General features: G+C 37.8%; 1 protein-coding gene across 2 annotated transcripts; it reads left to right on the top strand.

Annotated features, from left to right (window-relative positions):
• The first annotated feature begins 8,753 nt into the window (after window positions 1-8,753).
• Window positions 8,754-19,807, top strand: LOC126374875 (protein arginine N-methyltransferase 1). 2 transcript variants are annotated; one of them, XM_050021642.1, is made up of 9 exons: window positions 8,754-8,892; window positions 9,022-9,109; window positions 10,281-10,441; window positions 11,101-11,265; window positions 11,717-11,865; window positions 12,405-12,552; window positions 13,153-13,242; window positions 13,999-14,148; window positions 14,822-19,807. In XM_050021642.1, exons 2-9 carry the CDS (start codon window positions 9,046-9,048, stop codon window positions 14,963-14,965), a joined length of 1,071 nt encoding a protein of 356 aa, XP_049877599.1. In that variant the 5' UTR covers window positions 8,754-8,892; window positions 9,022-9,045; the 3' UTR covers window positions 14,966-19,807. The 2 variants fall into 2 exon arrangements, with proteins under 2 accessions (XP_049877599.1, XP_049877598.1); XM_050021641.1 differs by having other exon boundaries at window positions 8,769-9,109.
• The last annotated feature ends 542 nt before the right edge of the window (window positions 19,808-20,349 follow it).

Here is a 20,349-nt window from a genome sequence, read left to right as displayed (position 1 = left end):
ACTTCCTCTCTTCCCTTCAATTTTTCCTTCTATAATGTTTGTTATAAATGTGTTCTACTCCAGTTTTAAAGCTTGCTGCACATACAGGAGACATCTGGGAGCGATCCGGTCCGAGATTTTTTTTTTTATTAACCGAGATAGCCGTTTTCGGAGACCGCGTGACTTGCATCGTTGTGTTACGGGTTCGAATCCCGGGTCGGGCTATAAACCACTGAATTTGACTTTATGAGTTAGAATTCATGTTTGCATCATAGATAGTTGATATTACGTCGTTCCCAGGATTTGCACCCGCATTGGAGCAGCGTGGTGGAGTAATCTCCATACCCCCTCCAGTTGATTGAGGGGAGGCCTGTGCCCAGCAGTGGGACGTATATAGGCTGTTTATGTATGTATATGTATTGGCAATATGCTCGGCCTCTATTACATGGGATTTAAACATACTCATAACTGGCGAAGACTGGGTATAATTTATTATACACCTCTGCCTACCCTTTCAGCGATACAGTCGTGATACTATGTTTTTTTTTTATAAGTAGTGTTCGAGTGTACAAACTCGTGCACGCCTCCACACAGAAATTCGCTGCGGTAGCATTCGTACTTTCATTCAAAATCCCGCTTCCGCCTCTGTGTGTTAGGGACGTGGAGGTTTTTTTTTTGCTTAAACAGATGTGCAGATGTGCTTTATGGTTTCCGTCGGTTGCAACTAGTAAATATAAAATATTTTTAAACGATTTTTGGTTCGAAATAGGTTGCGTTCGATCGGCATATTTTTTTTTTTACGTGACTTATATGTCACTTGATGGATTATACAACTGTTGTATCTCCACCAACCACGAAGGGGGACCACTCAGAGTACCAGGCTGAATATGCCCCATCTGGAGAAATTCTTGACGAGTTATTGGTTATAAATCTAATCTAATCTAGCCTAATACAAGATCCCACTGCTGGGCAAAGGCCTCCAATTCCTTTTTCCATTTTTCGCGCATACTCCGACCAATAATAGATATTAGTACATAAAGGCGGTCCATGAGCTCATGATCTTCAGGATCCCGACACCGACTCCGCCGTGGTCGATGTTTTCCCTCTACCAGGACGGTCCTGCCATTACCGGTAGCGATCTGAAGCGAGGTTCGCGAACTTCACGTCCATTCTCATTCACTCAGGCTTCTTGCCTTAACTAGGTGATAGCCCTGAGGCGCTCAACATTTGACCGGCCAATTAAAAAATGCCATCCGCAGGCAAATTTCTTCAATGTTGGCGGTTGCTCTACTGGTTAATAGGTAATATTACGAGTATAATAAAAGGCGAGTTAAGACAAGGTAATTAATTAGTAATTAAAAGTAAGTAATGTGAAACCTGTTTCTACCGGTTTAAAAATAACACAAAATAAGTAACATTTAAAAATAACTTACAAGACATTTTACGTTAAATACCTAGGTACCTACTTAGTCACTCCGGCGGCCTATGATAATTTACTAGACTCTACGGATGAACGAGGAAGTTGCATTAAGTTTTAAAATTATAAAATTTGTAATTATTATATTCAGGTTTACACTCTTTAATATTTATTTGAAACATTACCAATTATATAATATTTTTTCCAGCCGTAACCTCTTACAAAAAATCAACACAATGGTCATTTTTACCTATTTACAAAAATAACAATAAAATGGGTTTAGATATTCATAATATTTGTAAAATACAAACCTACTTGGCAAAACTAAAACGCTACCATTGAATCCCGCCAAAAAATCATCGTACTATTATTTTAACACTGTTTGACGATTTTATATTTAATCGATATCAATCATAACATGATGATGAAATTGAATCACTCTTAATTCTGAACTGAAATGAGTTACGGAATCGATCGTTTATGTCTAGAGCAGCACTATGATTGCTTTTTTTATCGAGCGATGGTAGGCAACGACTTCATAATATACAGGCAGTTTATCTATCAATGAGGTCTATGGTCTAGGCTTTTCGGCGGGAAACGGGAACGGGACAGTTGCTTTCTTCATTGAGTAATCTAAATAATTAATACGAAGTGGTGTTTTGTGGTTAATGATCGCATTAAGTTAGTCGGAAGACATTCGCGAGTGTTATTATATTGGAGTATTCAATGAACAAAGTGTATCTGCCTATTTTCGCTTCGTACCGGGAAGCCGCTTCATAACTCAAAAGTTTATGCGGACTTTTGAGTTAATTCGTTTGGGGTTCGGAGTAGGAGTCTACTCCGAGGGTGGGGGCTTAGGTTTCATCATCATCACCTTTCATCATTTCATTAATCATCAAGAAAAAAAATACGTCAGACATGGCTGTATGGGCATAGTTCCCTTTGCCTTACCCTTCGGGGAAAACCCAAACAAAAAAAAAAAAAAAAAAAAAAAGGTCTATGGTCTATCTATGGTCCACAAAGACCTTGTATAGAATAGACGGAGCATATTTAAGACGAAAGAAAAACATAGGTTTTGTCTTTCGCACTCATGTGAGCCGTCATAAGTTAAAAAGAGATAAATATACTATCGTCGTAACGTCTTTTGTACTCGTGTAGCGGGTTTGTTATAGAAACGTACCTATAGTATATGTTTTTGTATCAGAACCACTAGTGCCGTTCCATGTCTTTATCGACATTATTATTGGCTAAATATTTCATGTTAGTCCAAGATCTAAAAAAATTTACATTACAAATTGAATGATTAATTAAATACAGAAATAACGACCTAGTATCCATACCTGGGTGGGTAGAACCACAAGTAAATTAGTTAAAATGATACCTATTTGTACCCTGATAGAAAGATACCTAAGAAGAACCGTACGTTGCGGTGACAGATTCAGAACCACTTATTCTATGTCATTTCGCAAGGTGTTATGGCCGAGGAGGTCGAGGACGGTCCATCTAGTCCACATATACTATAGTATCATTTTAATACGACATTGCGGCCACCCTTTGGTTGCTATAAATCACATACCTACCCTTTTATAAAAATTAAATACACGTTTTTCATTGACTTGACCGGAAATCGAATCGGCTCTCGATACAAGAAGTAGACGACCTTCTAGTATATTTCGGGGATTATCTCGATGCGATTAAAGAATAAAAGCAAATACTTTTTTATAAGATTTTTATTCAATATAGTTAGAATACAATGACTACGAAGCACTGAACAATTCCGACTTTTGGTGATAAAAAAAAATATTTCCTCTTGTTCACTTTCTTTAGAAGTGTATAGTGTCGGCTCTGGTCGTTATAACTTTAACTGCAAGAATGGCACATATTAACGTGGAGCACACAAATATACAAGCATTGCATGTTTACACATTGCACATAGAAGGAATAATCACAGGTAATTACAAAAATAGTTATTCATACTAATTATTTTGTGCAATAGAGAATATTTGTATTGTATTGAAATATTTTTTCCATGCTAATGTAGAATACAAAAACGAAATAGCTGCAAATTTATCTATAAACTTATAACTAAACTTAAACTCACCTTATGTGAGATATGTGAGTGAATATTGTTGGTACAGCATCTCTATGTAATATTTTTGTTTGGTATCCTGCTCGATAGAAAGCAAGATACATCGAAATGTAATTAGCACAGGCTTAAATAAGGAGAAGGCGTCCTTCAGAAGAGAGAATTATCTCGTTTCATGGTCTGAATCTAATTGTTTCTTAATTTCTTGTTTCGTAAATTAGGATATTTAGGAAATCTGGAAAATACAATATCTTTATGTAATCTTCATCCAAATCGGAAACAGGTCGAAAAATAAATTAAACGTGAATAGAATAACGCAACATGTAGATGTTACATTCAAACATAATATTATGTTATCGATATCAAAGGACAACACTACCTACTTATAATACTTTGGGTACATGATCTGTCAAAGCTGATTAACGTAAAATGTGAAATCAATTATTTGTACAAATGTGACGGCTTTGCTGAAAATATGCGTCTGCATCGTGTTTAGGGCTCAATAAACTTTACAAAAACCAGACCAGGTAATGTATTTCTTGCACACAAACATGTATTATGTGGTCGATAACTTACCCATGGTGAGACATTGTTTGATCGTTCTCCATTATAACACCCATTCTACTCTCACAACCAATAGCTACGCAAGCCATGGTTCATAATGAATAACTATTTCACAGATTGTTTATATAAAAAGTTAAAATAATGTCCCAAAACACCAAAAAACTAACGGCAGGTTTGGTATCCAGCTGACTACCACAACATCTCAAAACGTTAAACACTGACGTTCTAGACAGCGGTGTTTGTCTATGTTTGTTTCTTTTTTCCACAGAGATTGTTGCCATAGGGAAGAAAGAGAGCTGTGATAGTTTGATCGTCACTCTAAAATATTATCCGTCTATTCTATACAAGGTCTTTGAGTTAATGCCATCTGCGGCAAATCTACAATAAGTCACGTCAAAAAAAAAAAAAAAAAAAAAAAAAAAAAAAAAAAAAAAAAAAAAAACTAGTCGGAAACTACCGTATTGAAAATGAATTGCTGTTCGTTAGTTAATTCACTAAAACTCGAGAACGGCAGAACCGATTCGGCTAATTTTAGTCTTGAAATATTCGTGGAACTCCAGCAGAAGTGGAGCAAGTTCGTCGGGTCATCTAGTATTTATAAAAAAACAAATAGAGGCGTCACTTCACGTACCTTGGTATGTAAGTATAAACATAACGAATCTCTATAAAAAAATAATCATAAGTACCTTATACGTATTAAGTATTCTTATGCTATCTCTGGGTTGGCTGGAAGAGATCTCTCTTAGAGATAAGTCCTCCCTTGTAAACGTCAATTTCATGTTTGTGATGTAACTAGTTGTTACGTGCAATAAAGTATATAAAAGTACCTACACTGTTCATCCAGCATCTTTATTTGTTACTTAGAAGAAATTTCTGCGGAACTTTTTGTCTTGCGTTGCTTTTTGTTTTTTATCTGCATTAGAGAATGTATAATTATGTTCAAAATCGACCGTTAGGTACCAGCACCGGCACAAACCGTTACCGAAACAAAACACTGTCTACATAAATACATACATACTTACATCAACTCACGCCCTTAATTCCTAATGGGGTGGGCAGATCCACAAGTAATCAAAGACAACTTGCAGTCACTGTTGATACGATGTCTTAGGCTGGATATGATGAACCTTATGGTGATAAGGGATCAGCCTCTCGTCCATAACACTATCTACAAACAAAAGTAATAAAATAACACATAAAGTTACGTAAGTAAATCTTACCTAGTAGCTAGCCACCGATCCCCAGCCAGCCTATAAATAGGTGCATTGGAAGCAGTATAGATTCGTACCCCCTGAAACTAGGTCGCGGCACTCGCAACCAGCACAATGACCGGACACGGCCGTCAGCTGCATATCTGGGTGATTCTACTTCGGTGTGTTGTCGCCGAACGAAGTAAGTACTCCTTTGGCCAGAACTCAATGGTCCAGACCTTAAAAAACATAATGGCGGACATTTTTAAAAAGAAAACAGGAAAATAATTAAGAAAACAGTTGACGATCGGGAGCGAAAAGCATTGATCATTGTTGAACTACTAAATGTAAATGTATAATGAATGTTGGATGTCGATATAAATGTGTATGAACTGGAATTATTTGCTTAATAGGTGTTTTCTCTGGCAGACCTTAGAAATAATACATTTTATTTCGAACAATCCATAGAGGTTAGTAACAAACATCTTGAATATCTGCTATTAATGGGTACAATACCTAAACACGCACATTAAAACTTATCTATTACACGACTACCGAAAAGTAGGTACCTACGACCGATCAGTAAAAGTGTTCATACATTTTAAGACTTATCAAATCAAATTTACGTACTACATGTTGTCTTTTTTTTAATTACTTGTAGGTTTTATTATAATCCAACCCCACGCCATTAGATATTATGGGCGTGGATCTGGGTTCGATTCTCGATGGAGGCATTGTCGAAATCACTATGTGAGACAGCCCTATGGCTTGGCAGGACATTAGAAAGAAAGAAAGAAAAAATAAGAAACACCTAATTGTCCGAAACAGTAAGTTAATTCCGGCCGTCGGAAGCCATGTTAAGCCGTTGATCCAGAGGTAACGTTGAGTTACTGTTTGTAGAGACCAACCCGCAGTGAAGCAACTAGTATGCTCCATATTATCCCCTCCGGTTCATTTCTCTACAAAACGCCTGACCTGGGCCCAGCAGAGGGACGTAGCAATTGCGGCGCACCAAAAAGAAGGGTTATGTGTTTTACCGCTATATATGGGTGTATGTGTGTGTATGTACGTCTGTTCCCACCTAACTTTTAATTATGTTATTATAGAATCACCCATTAACAGAGTACACCCGGAACTACCTGCATAACTGGGTGCCTCAAACATAATTCCAGGAAAGTATAGAAGCTTTGAAGTCTGTTTCGTACGTAATTGAAACATTAATTAAAACTGCTATTTTCAGTTACATTTCTAAGTAATCGTGTACATATACACCATTAGGTTACGTTGACAAACATAAAAACAAAGGAAGTAACTTCTCTTCAAGGCTAGGCTTAATTTGCTAATCAATTGCTAGGTACTTACAAATGACTAAAACCCAATAATTACAAAGGGGACTTTTAGTAACCGCAGCCGCAGCCAGTGTGTTGTTGACCTAAAGGAAGGGTCTGCTTCCAACTTAATTTTTTTCACTTTTCCTCGTGCTTGGCATCCCAAAAGCGAATTCAAAGGCTGTGAATCAAAGACCTTGTATAGAATAGACGGAGCATATTTAAGACGAAAGAAAAACATAGGTTTTGTCTTTCGCACTCATGTGAGCCGTCATAAGTTAAAAAGAGATAAATATACTATCGTCGTAACGTCTTTTGTACTCGTGTAGCGGGTTTGTTATAGAAACGTACCTATAGTATATGTTTTTGTATCAGAACCACTAGTGCCGTTCCATGTCTTTATCGACATTATTATTGGCTAAATATTTCATGTTAGTCCAAGATCTAAAAAAATTTACATTACAAATTGAATGATTAATTAAATACAGAAATAACGACCTAGTATCCATACCTGGGTGGGTAGAACCACAAGTAAATTAGTTAAAATGATACCTATTTGTACCCTGATAGAAAGATACCTAAGAAGAACCGTACGTTGCGGTGACAGATTCAGAACCACTTATTCTATGTCATTTCGCAAGGTGTTATGGCCGAGGAGGTCGAGGACGGTCCATCTAGTCCACATATACTATAGTATCATTTTAATACGACATTGCGGCCACCCTTTGGTTGCTATAAATCACATACCTACCCTTTTATAAAAATTAAATACACGTTTTTCATTGACTTGACCGGAAATCGAATCGGCTCTCGATACAAGAAGTAGACGACCTTCTAGTATATTTCGGGGATTATCTCGATGCGATTAAAGAATAAAAGCAAATACTTTTTTATAAGATTTTTATTCAATATAGTTAGAATACAATGACTACGAAGCACTGAACAATTCCGACTTTTGGTGATAAAAAAAAATATTTCCTCTTGTTCACTTTCTTTAGAAGTGTATAGTGTCGGCTCTGGTCGTTATAACTTTACCTGCAAGAATGGCACATATTAACGTGGAGCACACAAATATACAAGCATTGCATGTTTACACATTGCACATAGAAGGAATAATCACAGGTAATTACAAAAATAGTTATTCATACTAATTATTTTGTGCAATAGAGAATATTTGTATTGTATTGAAATATTTTTTCCATGCTAATGTAGAATACAAAAACGAAATAGCTGCAAATTTATCTATAAACTTATAACTAAACTTAAACTCACCTTATGTGAGATATGTGAGTGAATATTGTTGGTACAGCATCTCTATGTAATATTTTTGTTTGGTATCCTGCTCGATAGAAAGCAAGATACATCGAAATGTAATTAGCACAGGCTTAAATAAGGAGAAGGCGTCCTTCAGAAGAGAGAATTATCTCGTTTCATGGTCTGAATCTAATTGTTTCTTAATTTCTTGTTTCGTAAATTAGGATATTTAGGAAATCTGGAAAATACAATATCTTTATGTAATCTTCATCCAAATCGGAAACAGGTCGAAAAATAAATTAAACGTGAATAGAATAACGCAACATGTAGATGTTACATTCAAACATAATATTATGTTATCGATATCAAAGGACAACACTACTTATAATACTTTGGGTACATGATCTGTCAAAGCTGATTAACGTAAAATGTGAAATCAATTATTTGTACAAATGTGACGGCTTTGCTGAAAATATGCGTCTGCATCGTGTTTAGGGCTCAATAAACTTTACAAAAACCAGACCAGGTAATGTATTTCTTGCACACAAACATGTATTATGTGGTCGATAACTTACCCATGGTGAGACATTGTTTGATCGTTCTCCATTATAACACCCATTCTACTCTCACAACCAATAGCTACGCAAGCCATGGTTCATAATGAATAACTATTTCACAGATTGTTTATATAAAAAGTTAAAATAATGTCCCAAAACACCAAAAAACTAACGGCAGGTTTGGTATCCAGCTGACTACCACAACATCTCAAAACGTTAAACACTGACGTTCTAGACAGCGGTGTTTGTCTATGTTTGTTTCTTTTTTCCACAGAGATTGTTGCCATAGGGAAGAAAGAGAGCTGTGATAGTTTGATCGTCACTCTAAAATATTATCCGTCTATTCTATACAAGGTCTTTGATGGTCCATTATTCTTTCTATTCTATTATGTCTGTGGTAAAAAAAAAAACTGCGGAACGGACGGCACGGAAAGCGTTGCTTCTCGCAGTATAAGCTGAAGTTAAAATCTGTGAAATAAAAATAATTGTGATAATTATTAGACTTATTTAGCATTAGGTAGGTATACTAAGCCTAGTAACACGTTTAATCTTCAGTAGGAAGAATTAAGTATTCGATTCGCTTACTAATTTATGACGGATCGATTCGCCGTCTAACGTGTACAGGTTATAAATAAAATTGAATTAGATTTTAGCTGTATTCGGGAATAAAATGGAAAGCATGGACGTCGCTCAAGAGGGAACGTCTGCCGCATCAACCCCAGTCGCTGAGAATGGTAAGAATTTTCAAAAAAGTTCTGTTAGCAACACGCCGGCTTGCCAAAAAAACGTGTTTTTTCTTCCATTGTTCAGATGCTTTTCTTGTCATTTTCTTTGTAACATGCTGCTGGGTCTGTTTCGGTTTCTGTTTAGGTTCTTTAGGAATGGCCGTAGTTGTGAACGTAATCTTGGCTGGTAATAGCCTAAAACATGAAAGCACATTTGTTCGACTTGCTATTTGTTCATTGTCTAGCGTGGTTATTGTGTACTATACTTCCAAGTAGATCTAGCTATATGCAACTCATAATCAAGATATTTGTAGTTGAACAATAACTAATTGTATAATTACTCATTTTTGATGTACTTTTTTTATGTTGCTAATCACTTACCTACAGTACAAGTACCTAGGTACTTATGCTTTTTAAATGATTGTTCAAGTACTCAAGCCTTCATGTTCTGTGTTTTAATAATTGACTACTTTCCAAGTAAAAAGAACTGAAGTGTAAGTGCCATGCTGCTTACATACATAAGATCACGCCTATTTCACGTTAGTAGTAGGCAGAGACCACAGAATAGACAGAGAATTCCTGTTACTATAATCCTGACCTTCCCGAGACACCACATTGCTTATCATTCAAAGTAATGTGTATACAGTAACCCTAATGAACTCATATTTATAATATATTTTAAATTATCCCTTGAAGTCCTGGTATATGCTTCTTTCATCACCTGGTAGATAAGGAAAAATCTTTCATAATGTTGTTGAACATTAACAATAATTAATTTTTCCATTTTCGCTAAACAAAAATAGTCTTTTAAATTATTAAATTTAGAGTAGGTCTTGAAATTTGAATAAGTCAGTTAAGTCTTGAGTTTCACTAAGATTGTAGAGTCATTTAAGATGGCAAATGGTTTGTAATTTTATCAATGGACCAAAATGACAAGGGAGATTTGTATTGTACCTAACTCAACTCCTTTCACTATGTACCTATAGGGGTTACTGATGTGGCTTTATGAATTTTAATTCATGTTTGGATCATACATAATTGGCATCATGTGGTTTCTAGGATATGTGCCCATTAATGGCAATAGGATAAAAGCATAGTGGGGAATCTCTGTGTATCCCTTCGGGGAATTAGGTGTAATGGGATGTTATCGCAAAGAATTTTATACTATATTGTTTTATAGGACCAGACAAGAATGTGACTGCTGAGGAAATGACGTCCAGGGATTACTACTTCGACTCGTATGCCCACTTCGGCATCCACGAAGAGATGCTTAAGGATGAAGTGCGGACCCTGACATACAGAAACGCTATGTATCATAACAAGCACTTGTTTAAGGGCAAAGTAAGTGTGATATTTGTGTAATATCTGACCTAGGGGTCTAAAAAGGCCATTTCAAAGAGATGCATCTAAAAAGTAATATTGCAATTTCACTTTTGCACATATAAAAGTAAGTGCACAATTTCAACAAATGTGAAATTACTGTTGTAGATGAATTGCTTCAATGTGGCCTCTTTAACCCCATAAATGACCATTAAGAGTAAGAATATATTTTGTTTCATTATAACTTTGTTTAATTTAATTACACATAGATATGTAATGTATTAATATTAGCCATCTAAGTATAGTTTTCCATGCCTAAACTAGGTAAATGGTTTTTATCTTAGGATCTCATTCAAATTTATCAGTCTCTGTTAGCTGCCAATATTGTGGCATCGATCTTAGAAATAATATAGTTTTCTCTGTCTGTCTCTCATTTGACTCTCTCAGTTACAAGATTTGTTTTTGTAAAAATTTCCTTTATTACAAGAATGTGTTTATCAAAACTACACATGTAAGTTACATGTTACAAGAGTCAATATTTATTTCACAAGTATATTACAATCCTTCTACTTTTTTGATAAACGTAACTTACACTTTGTAACTTGTAGCTTGTGAACGTGTAGACTTGTAAGTTTTGATAAACACGGCATAGGTCGTTACCTACTCCATTATCGCTAAAGGTGGTGTTGGACATCGGTTGCGGTACGGGCATCTTGTCGATGTTCGCGGCCAAAGCGGGTGCTGCCAAGGTGATCGCCGTGGAGTGCTCCAACATCGTCGACTACGCACGGAAGATCGTCGAAGCCAACCGGCTCGATGAAATAATTGAGATTGTCAAGGGGAAGGTAATTAATGTATTCTACAATCTACTCTGTACCGGCATGCGGCCATGTTTGCCTTGCGCACTTTTATATGCGCAAATGTCAAATTGCAATATTGCTACCACAAAAAAAAGTTTTCATCTCGAGCTCCTCCGTGCTTCGGAAGGCACGCTAAGCCGTTGGTCATGGCTGCATTAGCAGTCGTTAATAACCATCAATCCGCACTGGGCCCGCGTGATGGTTTAAGGCCCGATCTCCCTATCCATCCATAGAGAAGGCCCGTGCCCCAGCAGTGGGGACGTTAATGGGCTGATGATGATGTATCTATGATGGATGACACCATTGGTTTTCATGCGCGATATGTCATCCTGTTTGTTCCGTCCTGTCTTCTTCCGATTATATGTGGTTCTTGTCACCTTAGTGGATTTGTGAAAGTAGGTCCAAGTAATCATTGTGTGTATGTAATATTTGTTAGGTGGAGGAAGTGGAGTTGCCGGTGGAGAAGGTGGACATCATCATCTCGGAGTGGATGGGGTACTGCCTCTTCTACGAGAGCATGCTGGACACGGTGCTGTACGCCCGGGACAAATGGCTTAAGCCCGACGGCATGTTGTTCCCGGACAGGTATGTGTAATTCATTCATAATGTACAGTCGTGAGCAATATAATGTACCCACTTTAGGACTCTGTCGCACTAACATATTTGACATTTAGTGAGACTTACAGTTCAATTTGTCACAAAAAGTTAATGTGACATGGTACCAAAGTGTATACATATTAATGCTCGTGACCGTAATAGGCTAGATGACTGGGTCAAAAATAAACACAATCATAACATAAACTCACGAATATATCCCAATTGGGTTCTATAAGGTTGGTTCAAGGCAAGAGGGAAACCACTGCCATATTTTGTCCCTAAAAAGTAGCTTGGACAATGCTACACGTACAAGAGCGTGGCTCTTAAATAAGTGATGTAATATTGCACGACATTAATGCGACCGGTACAGCGCGAGCTTGGCCTGCGCACAGTCCCGTTCTTAAATAAAGATTAGAAAGATGACAAGATAATGATGATCTTCTATCGTCTGTAATGTGAGTGGTGAGGTGGACGACCAGCCTCAGCAACCCTGCTGTCAGGGTATTATTATGATGTTTATTGGTCAGGTGCACTCTGTTCATCTGCGGCATCGAAGACCGGCAGTACAAGGACGAGAAGATCAACTGGTGGGACGACGTGTACGGCTTCGACATGTCCTCCATCAGGAAGGTGGCCATCTCCGAGCCGCTGGTCGACGTCGTGGACGCCAAACAGGTTGGTAGTGTTAAACAGAACGAGCAGTTCAGTACAATTAACGACTATATTTCAATAAAGATAATATTTTACAATCGTCTCAATGCGCGCTACGAATTAGATCTGTCAAAGTACAGTCACGAGTACTAATATGTATACACTTTGCAACCATGTCACATTAACTTTTCTGACAAATTAAACCATTAGCCTCATTAAATGTCAAATATGATAGTGCGAAGGGGTTCTAAAGTGGATACATGATATTGCTCATGACTGTACGTAAGATAGTGATGTTACATCACTTTGAGAACACATACACCGACAAGAGCGTGGCTTTTAAATTAGTGATGACTGTACACATAGGATTGTACTGTTACTGCAAAACTGTTTTTGTTCTAAATAAATATTCAGTACCACCAGTGACTCAACTGTCCCCAGCACGTAGCCATGACAACCAGAGAAGCCTATATTTTTTCTCAACTTATATGTATGTATTTCTATACAAATTCCATAGAAATGTATCTATTGACGTGTCGTAAAGTTATCTCGTTTGACTAGGTCGTCTTCTTGCCTATTGTCTTGTTCCAAAATGTAATTTTATATGTTTTTATATAATTTCAGGTGGTGACCAACTCGTGTTTACTGAAGGAGATAGATTTGTACACGGTGAAGAAAGAAGATCTGAACTTTGAGTCAAAGTTCCATCTACAGGTGGTTATTGTGCTTTTGGAAAATTTCAACAAGAAAATAATTTTTGATAATGATAATTTCCGGTTGAATGAGGGGGGATGCCTGTGCCCAGCAGTTGGACGTGTATACATAATACATATACATAAACAGCCTATATACGTCCCACTGCCGGGCACAGGCCTCCCCTCAATCAAACGGAGGGGGTATGGAGCATACTCCACCACGCTGCTGCAATGCGGGTTGGTGGAGGTGTTTTTACGGCTAATAGCCGGGACCAACGGCTTAACGTGCCTTCCGAAGCACGGAATCATCTTACTTTTTCGGAAAATCAGGTGATTCAAACCTGAAACGTCCTTACCAAACAAACGACAGTCTCACAAAGTGATTTCGGCAATGTCCCCATCGGGAATCGAACCCGGGCGTCCAGATCGTGAGCGCTCCTAGTGGTTGGACCACGGAGGCTGTTTTATGTATTAATGATGATTTATTTGCATTGGGAAAGGTAATTGACAATAAATCAATGGGAATTGTTGGTCTAACAGACAACTCAGTGGGGTGTTAGCACTTAGTTCATCTTGCGATAGATACACCTTTGACTACCCCAATTGGGATATAGTCGGGAGCTTATGTTAAAAACTTTTTTTTTTCCTTTGATGGGTTTGCTCTTGGCCCTTTGCAGCTTATCGTACCTGTCTCTCTCTTACTCCTTCATCTTATATTATCTTACTCTTTTATCTACACTTTCATACATTTCTGTATGTATGATTGTATATGCAGGTCCGCCGCAACGACTTCATCCAAGCGCTGGTAACGTTCTTCAACGTGGAGTTCACCAAGTCCCACAAGCGGCTCGGGTTCAGCACAGCCCCCGAGGCGCCCTACACGCATTGGAAGCAGACTGTCTTCTACTTCGACGAGTACATGACGGTCAGTACATGCATACATACATTCTCTCTTTCTCTCTTTCTCTCTCTCTATATTTAAGAGCTGCGCTCTTGTCGGTGTAGTAACCGCCATTCCTCTCTTCTTCCCGCCAAAACCTTCACCTCATCGATACGACACGACCTGCACCTTCTCTTTTATTTGTTTCATAAATGTTATCCTAGGTCTACCCCTTCCTCTCTTCCCTTCAATTTTACATATATTCATACATATAAATATATACATAAATTCATACATACATACAGGGTGTTAGTGACGCCGTAACTAATACTGAGGAAATGATATGTGGAATTTTCCGAATCTTCTTCTATCGTGTGGCTTGCGAGGTGGATTGCCAACCTCATCAACTCTGATGTCAGTGTTATTATTGAGCCACCAAAAGCCCCTGACATGGCTCATGTAACGATTACTTACACCAGTAAGTAGTAGGGACCAACGGCTTAACGTGCCTTCCGAAGTACGGATCATCTTACTTTTTGGACAATCAGATGATCAGCCTGTAATGTCCTCCAAACTAGGGATCACAAAGTGAGTTTTGTGATTTGTTCCCACCACATGTTCTATGTTTTTTATTTGCTCCCAGAACAGCATAGAAGAAATCCTGTCTCCCTATAGCTACGTAATAAAGCTCTTTTCATATAACTTCTGTGGTTTTCAGGTGAAAAAGGGCGAGGAAATAGCGGGGACATTCTCGATGCGTCAGAACGCGAGGAATAACAGGGATCTGGACTTTGAAATCGAAATTGACTTCAAAGGAGAGCTTTGTCAAGTGCAAGAGAAGAATCATTATCGAATGCGTTGATGTGACCTTCGTCTAGACGCCGCAGCGGCCAGCCTTCCATACATACGCAAATATTGTATACTAGACTCTGTTGACTCGTACGCATCAAGGCATAAATACATACGAAATAGTCCATTTCTAATACCCATATCTCCTAATTATTTTGTTTATTTCTGTCATAGGTTTTACACGAAAAAAGATCGTAGTTTATTTTACCTATATTTGTATCAACAAGTTTTTTTATGACCTGCATTTTATCCCGCAATTGGCAACACTTGTATATCGTCGCGTGAAAACCACGGTATAAGAAGATTCGGTATGCTCAAAACTGACAACTAACATTTGAAGGTTAGCCTAGCTGACGTCATCCGACCCTGCGTTGCCATTTCGTATAAATTACCCACGACCATTGTTTTTATATTTACTTTGCAAGGAAATTTTGAAAATTTTGTAAAAGAGTTACTACAATTTTAATGGTTTTTTATGAATGTGACAAGTAATATTTAAATACATTAGTCAGTAATTCACTTCATTTTGAATAATAAAAATTACGCCCTTGGAATGTTGGAGATACCAATTTAATGGTAACACATAAGTCAGTACGTAGTCGTCACATGAGTCATGTCAGGGGCCTATGGCGGCTCAATAATAACCCTGACACCAGGGTTGATGCGGTTGGTAATCCACCTCACAACCCACACGATAGAAGAAGAAGAGTCATTAAAAGAAAATGACAGGTATAACTTAAAATAAAATTAGATGGAGTCTGCAGGAATTAGCACCATTTATGTCATGGGCTAGCAATGGCGGCTTGTCATAGGTTTGAGCATACTGGGTCTTATACCATGGTGAAAACCACGTTAGCGCCTTTTTTTGATGACACTTTTTGACGTTTTTTTTTTCAACAAACCCCTCTGTTGCATTCAATTAATTTCATTCCGGGTAAAAATTGATACCTTTTTTATCTGGATTGAAACTAGCGTGTCTACTGCGAGGTTTTGTTGACAAAAATCGCATTCGAATGTGATTTTTAAAAAGGCGCTTAAGTTTTTTTTCACTATAGAGCGACGGTAAATAACTTACGCGTTTTCCCTCCAGCGGCTTTCGGTTCACTTCGGGGTAGCTTTCTCGGACGTAAGCCTCTCAGACCCGCAGCATGGCAACCGCGCGTCCCGTATTATATCGAGGGCTTCGACCAATAACCGCAACAACATATAATTACATAGTGGGCATTCGTTGCGACCCTCAGCCATAACATGAAGACTAAGCTAGTTAGATCAGAGGTGCAACCGTCTCACTACTCATGAATTAGGTACTAAGTGCCCCCGTTTCACCAAGCTATCACATTCAAGCAAGCTATCTTATATTAGTTACCAGAAGCCTTTGGCGCACCCCTCTGACATATGTCCGGCTAAGTAGCAAATCTACGAAAAAACGGTGTTCAAATTTTGTATTGTATAAGTTTAGTGCCTGCTATAAGATGAAGATATCAATACTGAATTTGTGCCCTGATGCGTGCGAGACCTCAATGGATGGACGATCGCAAGTACAATAATGTGTGGGCACGAGAGACGATCAAACACCACTGTCGATCCCATTTTCTCATTTTTTATTTTGAACTAAATCTGTACCATACCATACATAGATCACCAATTATTGCGGATGTGTTTAAACAATAATAAAGGGTGCTAGTGACATCCTAACGAAAACTTTGAGGGGTGTTTCAAGTGGAATTTGCCGACGCAAAAGTATAGAATTGAAAAAAAAAATACATTAATTTTGCGACGGAAAATTTCACTTAAATCATCAAAGTATTCGTTACCATGTCACTAACACCCTGTATGCATTTATCCCGGTCCGCGCCGGTATTGCGATTAGTTGTTTTGTCTTTTAATTATAAAAAAATACTGTTGACAATTGTTTGTCTCTGGTGTCGACAAGTCGAACTTGTATTCTCAAAATATTGATGTTTAGAAAGGGCATTGTTTAGTATATTTGTCCTAACAAATTTGAGAACCATAGCCTAATTTTAGTTGCTGTAGTTATGTAATATTGATGTCCAAAGGCTGGTTTCCTACGAATAGGTATTAATTACATTGTGAATGTATTAAAATGTGGGCGCTGTGTTTTTCTAATTACTAGATTTAAGGTTTCAAAGCTCGCTTTATTTTAGATTTTGTCGCATTATAAACTTTTTCTATCATTACTCTTGTGTTGGTAGGATTGATTTGGGCGTTACACACGACATGCATCGTTCTGATCTGTGATACGAAAATAACAAATGATTTTGTGTGAATTGTGAATTGGTTCGCAAAATACCTAATGAACTTTTTACAATAAAATGTGTTAAATATAGTACAGATAAAGCCTAGCATAAGTATCCATACAATGCGCGTGTAAGCCTCAGGCACACCCCGGACACTTCATACAAAAATCTCATTCTTACCGAGTGACGCGTAAGTGCGAACGAGACAGAGTCCGCGCGCTTTCTCCCTTACTCCTTAGCGGCTTACGGCCATAAGACTAAAGTAAGATCCAGACGGGGTGAGGTCGGCGACCGGTAAAATTGGTGCGCGGCGGAGAGTTAGGCTGCGTTTCCATTGACGCGGAGCTGTGCGGAGAAATGCAGGAATCGACCAATCACCGTGAGGGAGAGAGTGACAGAGCGTCTTCGTTTTTCGCTCTCTCGAACGCTGTGATTGGTCAAATCCGCACATCTCCGCTCTTCTCCGCCCATCTCGGCGTCAGTGGAAACCCGGTCTTACCAATCTATACGTATTATTTTTTATTCTATGCAACGGGGGAGTTACGTTTGCATGAAAGTTATTTCCAATGTATGTTTACACTGGATACTTATGTTAGTTACTCTGTACCAAAGTGCGGTGATTGAGTTACAAAAAGGATCTTATAGCTGCCATTGATTATTAGTGTCTTGAGGTGTTAAAAAGTAAAAATAAGTGTGCAGTTTTAGTCATAAGCAAGTTGGATTGAATGTCTGGAACAATGTAAAATCTCGCATCGACAGATCACGGGTAAAGAGTTGAATTACTGGCCGCACCGCATCGCAATTGCCTATGCTTCTAGCCTTTTCTGACACTCAGAACTATCATTTGCTAAAGCGAGATGAATAGCGAGAGTGCGACTTCACTTCGATCGTTTCGTCGATTTCGTCGCGTGCGTATCATTATCTCGCTTTAACAAATGACGGTCCTAAGTGTCAGAAAAGTACAGAAACAGGATGATGTAGTCTAACTCTTAAAAGTAGTAAAGATCCATAAAGAACCATATCTTAGATACACTGTGTTTGATGCCTTTATCATATTGCATGTTGAATCTACTGGAATATTTTAGTACTTTAGTCTAGCTAGCGTTATTCGATGCAAGATAAAATAAAGTGAGCTCTATGTATGACATGTTGAACTTAAAATACGTGTAAATTAGTTCTGATGTTTGTATTAAACCGCCTAAGTATGACCCCTCTTTTGTTGATTCTCTAAACCTAGATAAAATATAAACAGTGTTATTACAAAACGAGAACTAGAAGATAAAACTAGGTGTAAAATAGTCCTTGTCACGATAGAAGTCCCGCGGCGCGGCGCTGCTGTCGCAGTTTCTGCATAGAATTATTATGATTTGTCAATTAATCTATGTGTCGTGTTATGTTAGTAATACACCGGCTTCCCGATCGGGGAGCGCCGTTTCGAACTCTTACCAGACTTGCACCAAAGAGTTATTAATTTATCTTAAGTGCAATTCACTAACACAGTTAACTCGACCATTATAGACGGCGGTACGGTTCACCACCTATCACGTTGGTGTAACAGAAAGCTCGGTGAAGTGTGGGTACTTAGTTCAAGCTGCGATGGATGTACCTCTGACGTCTCCAATTGGGATATTGTCGTGAACTTATGTTATCTCAAATAGTTCTTTAAAATCCGTCGACTTTAGTGGCGCGATGTATTATTTTAAACCTAGTTTAACTTTAGTCTTCGTTCAGTAATAACGCTGAAAATGGCATTTTGTCCTTTACCAAATATCTAACCATTTTGTTAAAAAGGAAACAAATAGGGTAGTTGGCAAGTATCGTTTTTCATTAGAGTACCAAATGTGAAAAAACAACGCAGATTCGTTGAAAAATTTAATTCATTTTTTTTACATCCATCTGAAATCAGGGAACTAAAGAAGTGGCAATAGAAAGGAGTGACGTCACTGACCGAGCAATGCTTATGTGGATAAAAACTGCCTATTTCTCCCACCAGGTGTCGCTACTGTTGAGTGTTCTTAGAATTTGACAGTTCCGATACTATTTGAGTAAAGAAACATTGTTTTGGTGATATTTTTACACTATAACCCTTTGCGCAGCGTTTAACTGAAAAATCATAGTGTTATATTTAGTCCCTAAAGACCGGAAAGAAGAAAATTTATAAAAACTTATTTTCAACTGCCTTGTTCCAACTAATGGCCGCTTTTCATTTTCGCAACTCATCCTTCAGACAGGATACACTTCACGTTACTCCACGTTTTATGACAATTTTAATTTTGGAGAACTGTCAAAATTTAGGAAAACTCAACAGTGCTGCCGCCTACATTTGAGCATCTAGTTTTTATCCTCATCTAATTTTCAATTTCGAACTGGAATGTTTTTACTTTATAATTATAATAACACGATTTTTCCCTGTAATAGTGTTTTAAACTTTTAATACTGATTTTCTTAACATGTTTCGCCTCGTTATCAAGTTGGACTTTTAAAATAGACTTGTATCAGAAATTGTACGTTAATGTGGCAAATATGTACTATCTTCTGTGCCTATTGTCTGCAAGTGATTATGTACCTCATGGTACCATAAAATATGAGTAAGCGGACTCATTTTGTTTTATTTTGCAAATTCAGAAGGCCTTACACATCATCTGATTTTATTTTAAGTTATACCTGTCGTTTTCTTATCTAACGACAAGGAAAGGGATGATTTTAAAAAGAATGAGTGAATAAATGAATAAGCCGGCCGGAAGAATCAAATAGGTATCTTGCTGGTATGCAAACAGTTTTGACGCGTGCTGTTACCTTAATTCTGTCGGGTTATCGAGCAATGTCAAATTTTTAGAGGAATGTTTTAGACTTGTGCCTAAAATTGACGCGTGCTCCATAAATTTTATGCCTGTCCATTACCCGTCCCTTTTCTTTACGGGGGATAAGAAAATGATTTCACACACTCAAATCACTTCAAATGACACTTGGCCCTTACAACCTCTTTCTCCTATTCCGTGCCTCTTAACAGTAGTGTTTTTGAAATTCCGTTGTCGAATTTATATTCAATTCATATAATCTGTGGTAGTACCTTATATGTATACCGTGGGCTCTGTCTATTCCTATGGGAAACAGAAGAACAATGGGGTGACAAATTCAA

The sequence above is a fragment of the Pectinophora gossypiella genome, chromosome 18, assembly GCF_024362695.1.
Source record: "Pectinophora gossypiella chromosome 18, ilPecGoss1.1, whole genome shotgun sequence".
Taxonomy (NCBI): domain Eukaryota; kingdom Metazoa; phylum Arthropoda; class Insecta; order Lepidoptera; family Gelechiidae; genus Pectinophora; species Pectinophora gossypiella.
This window is presented reverse-complemented; position numbering and strand designations above follow the sequence as displayed.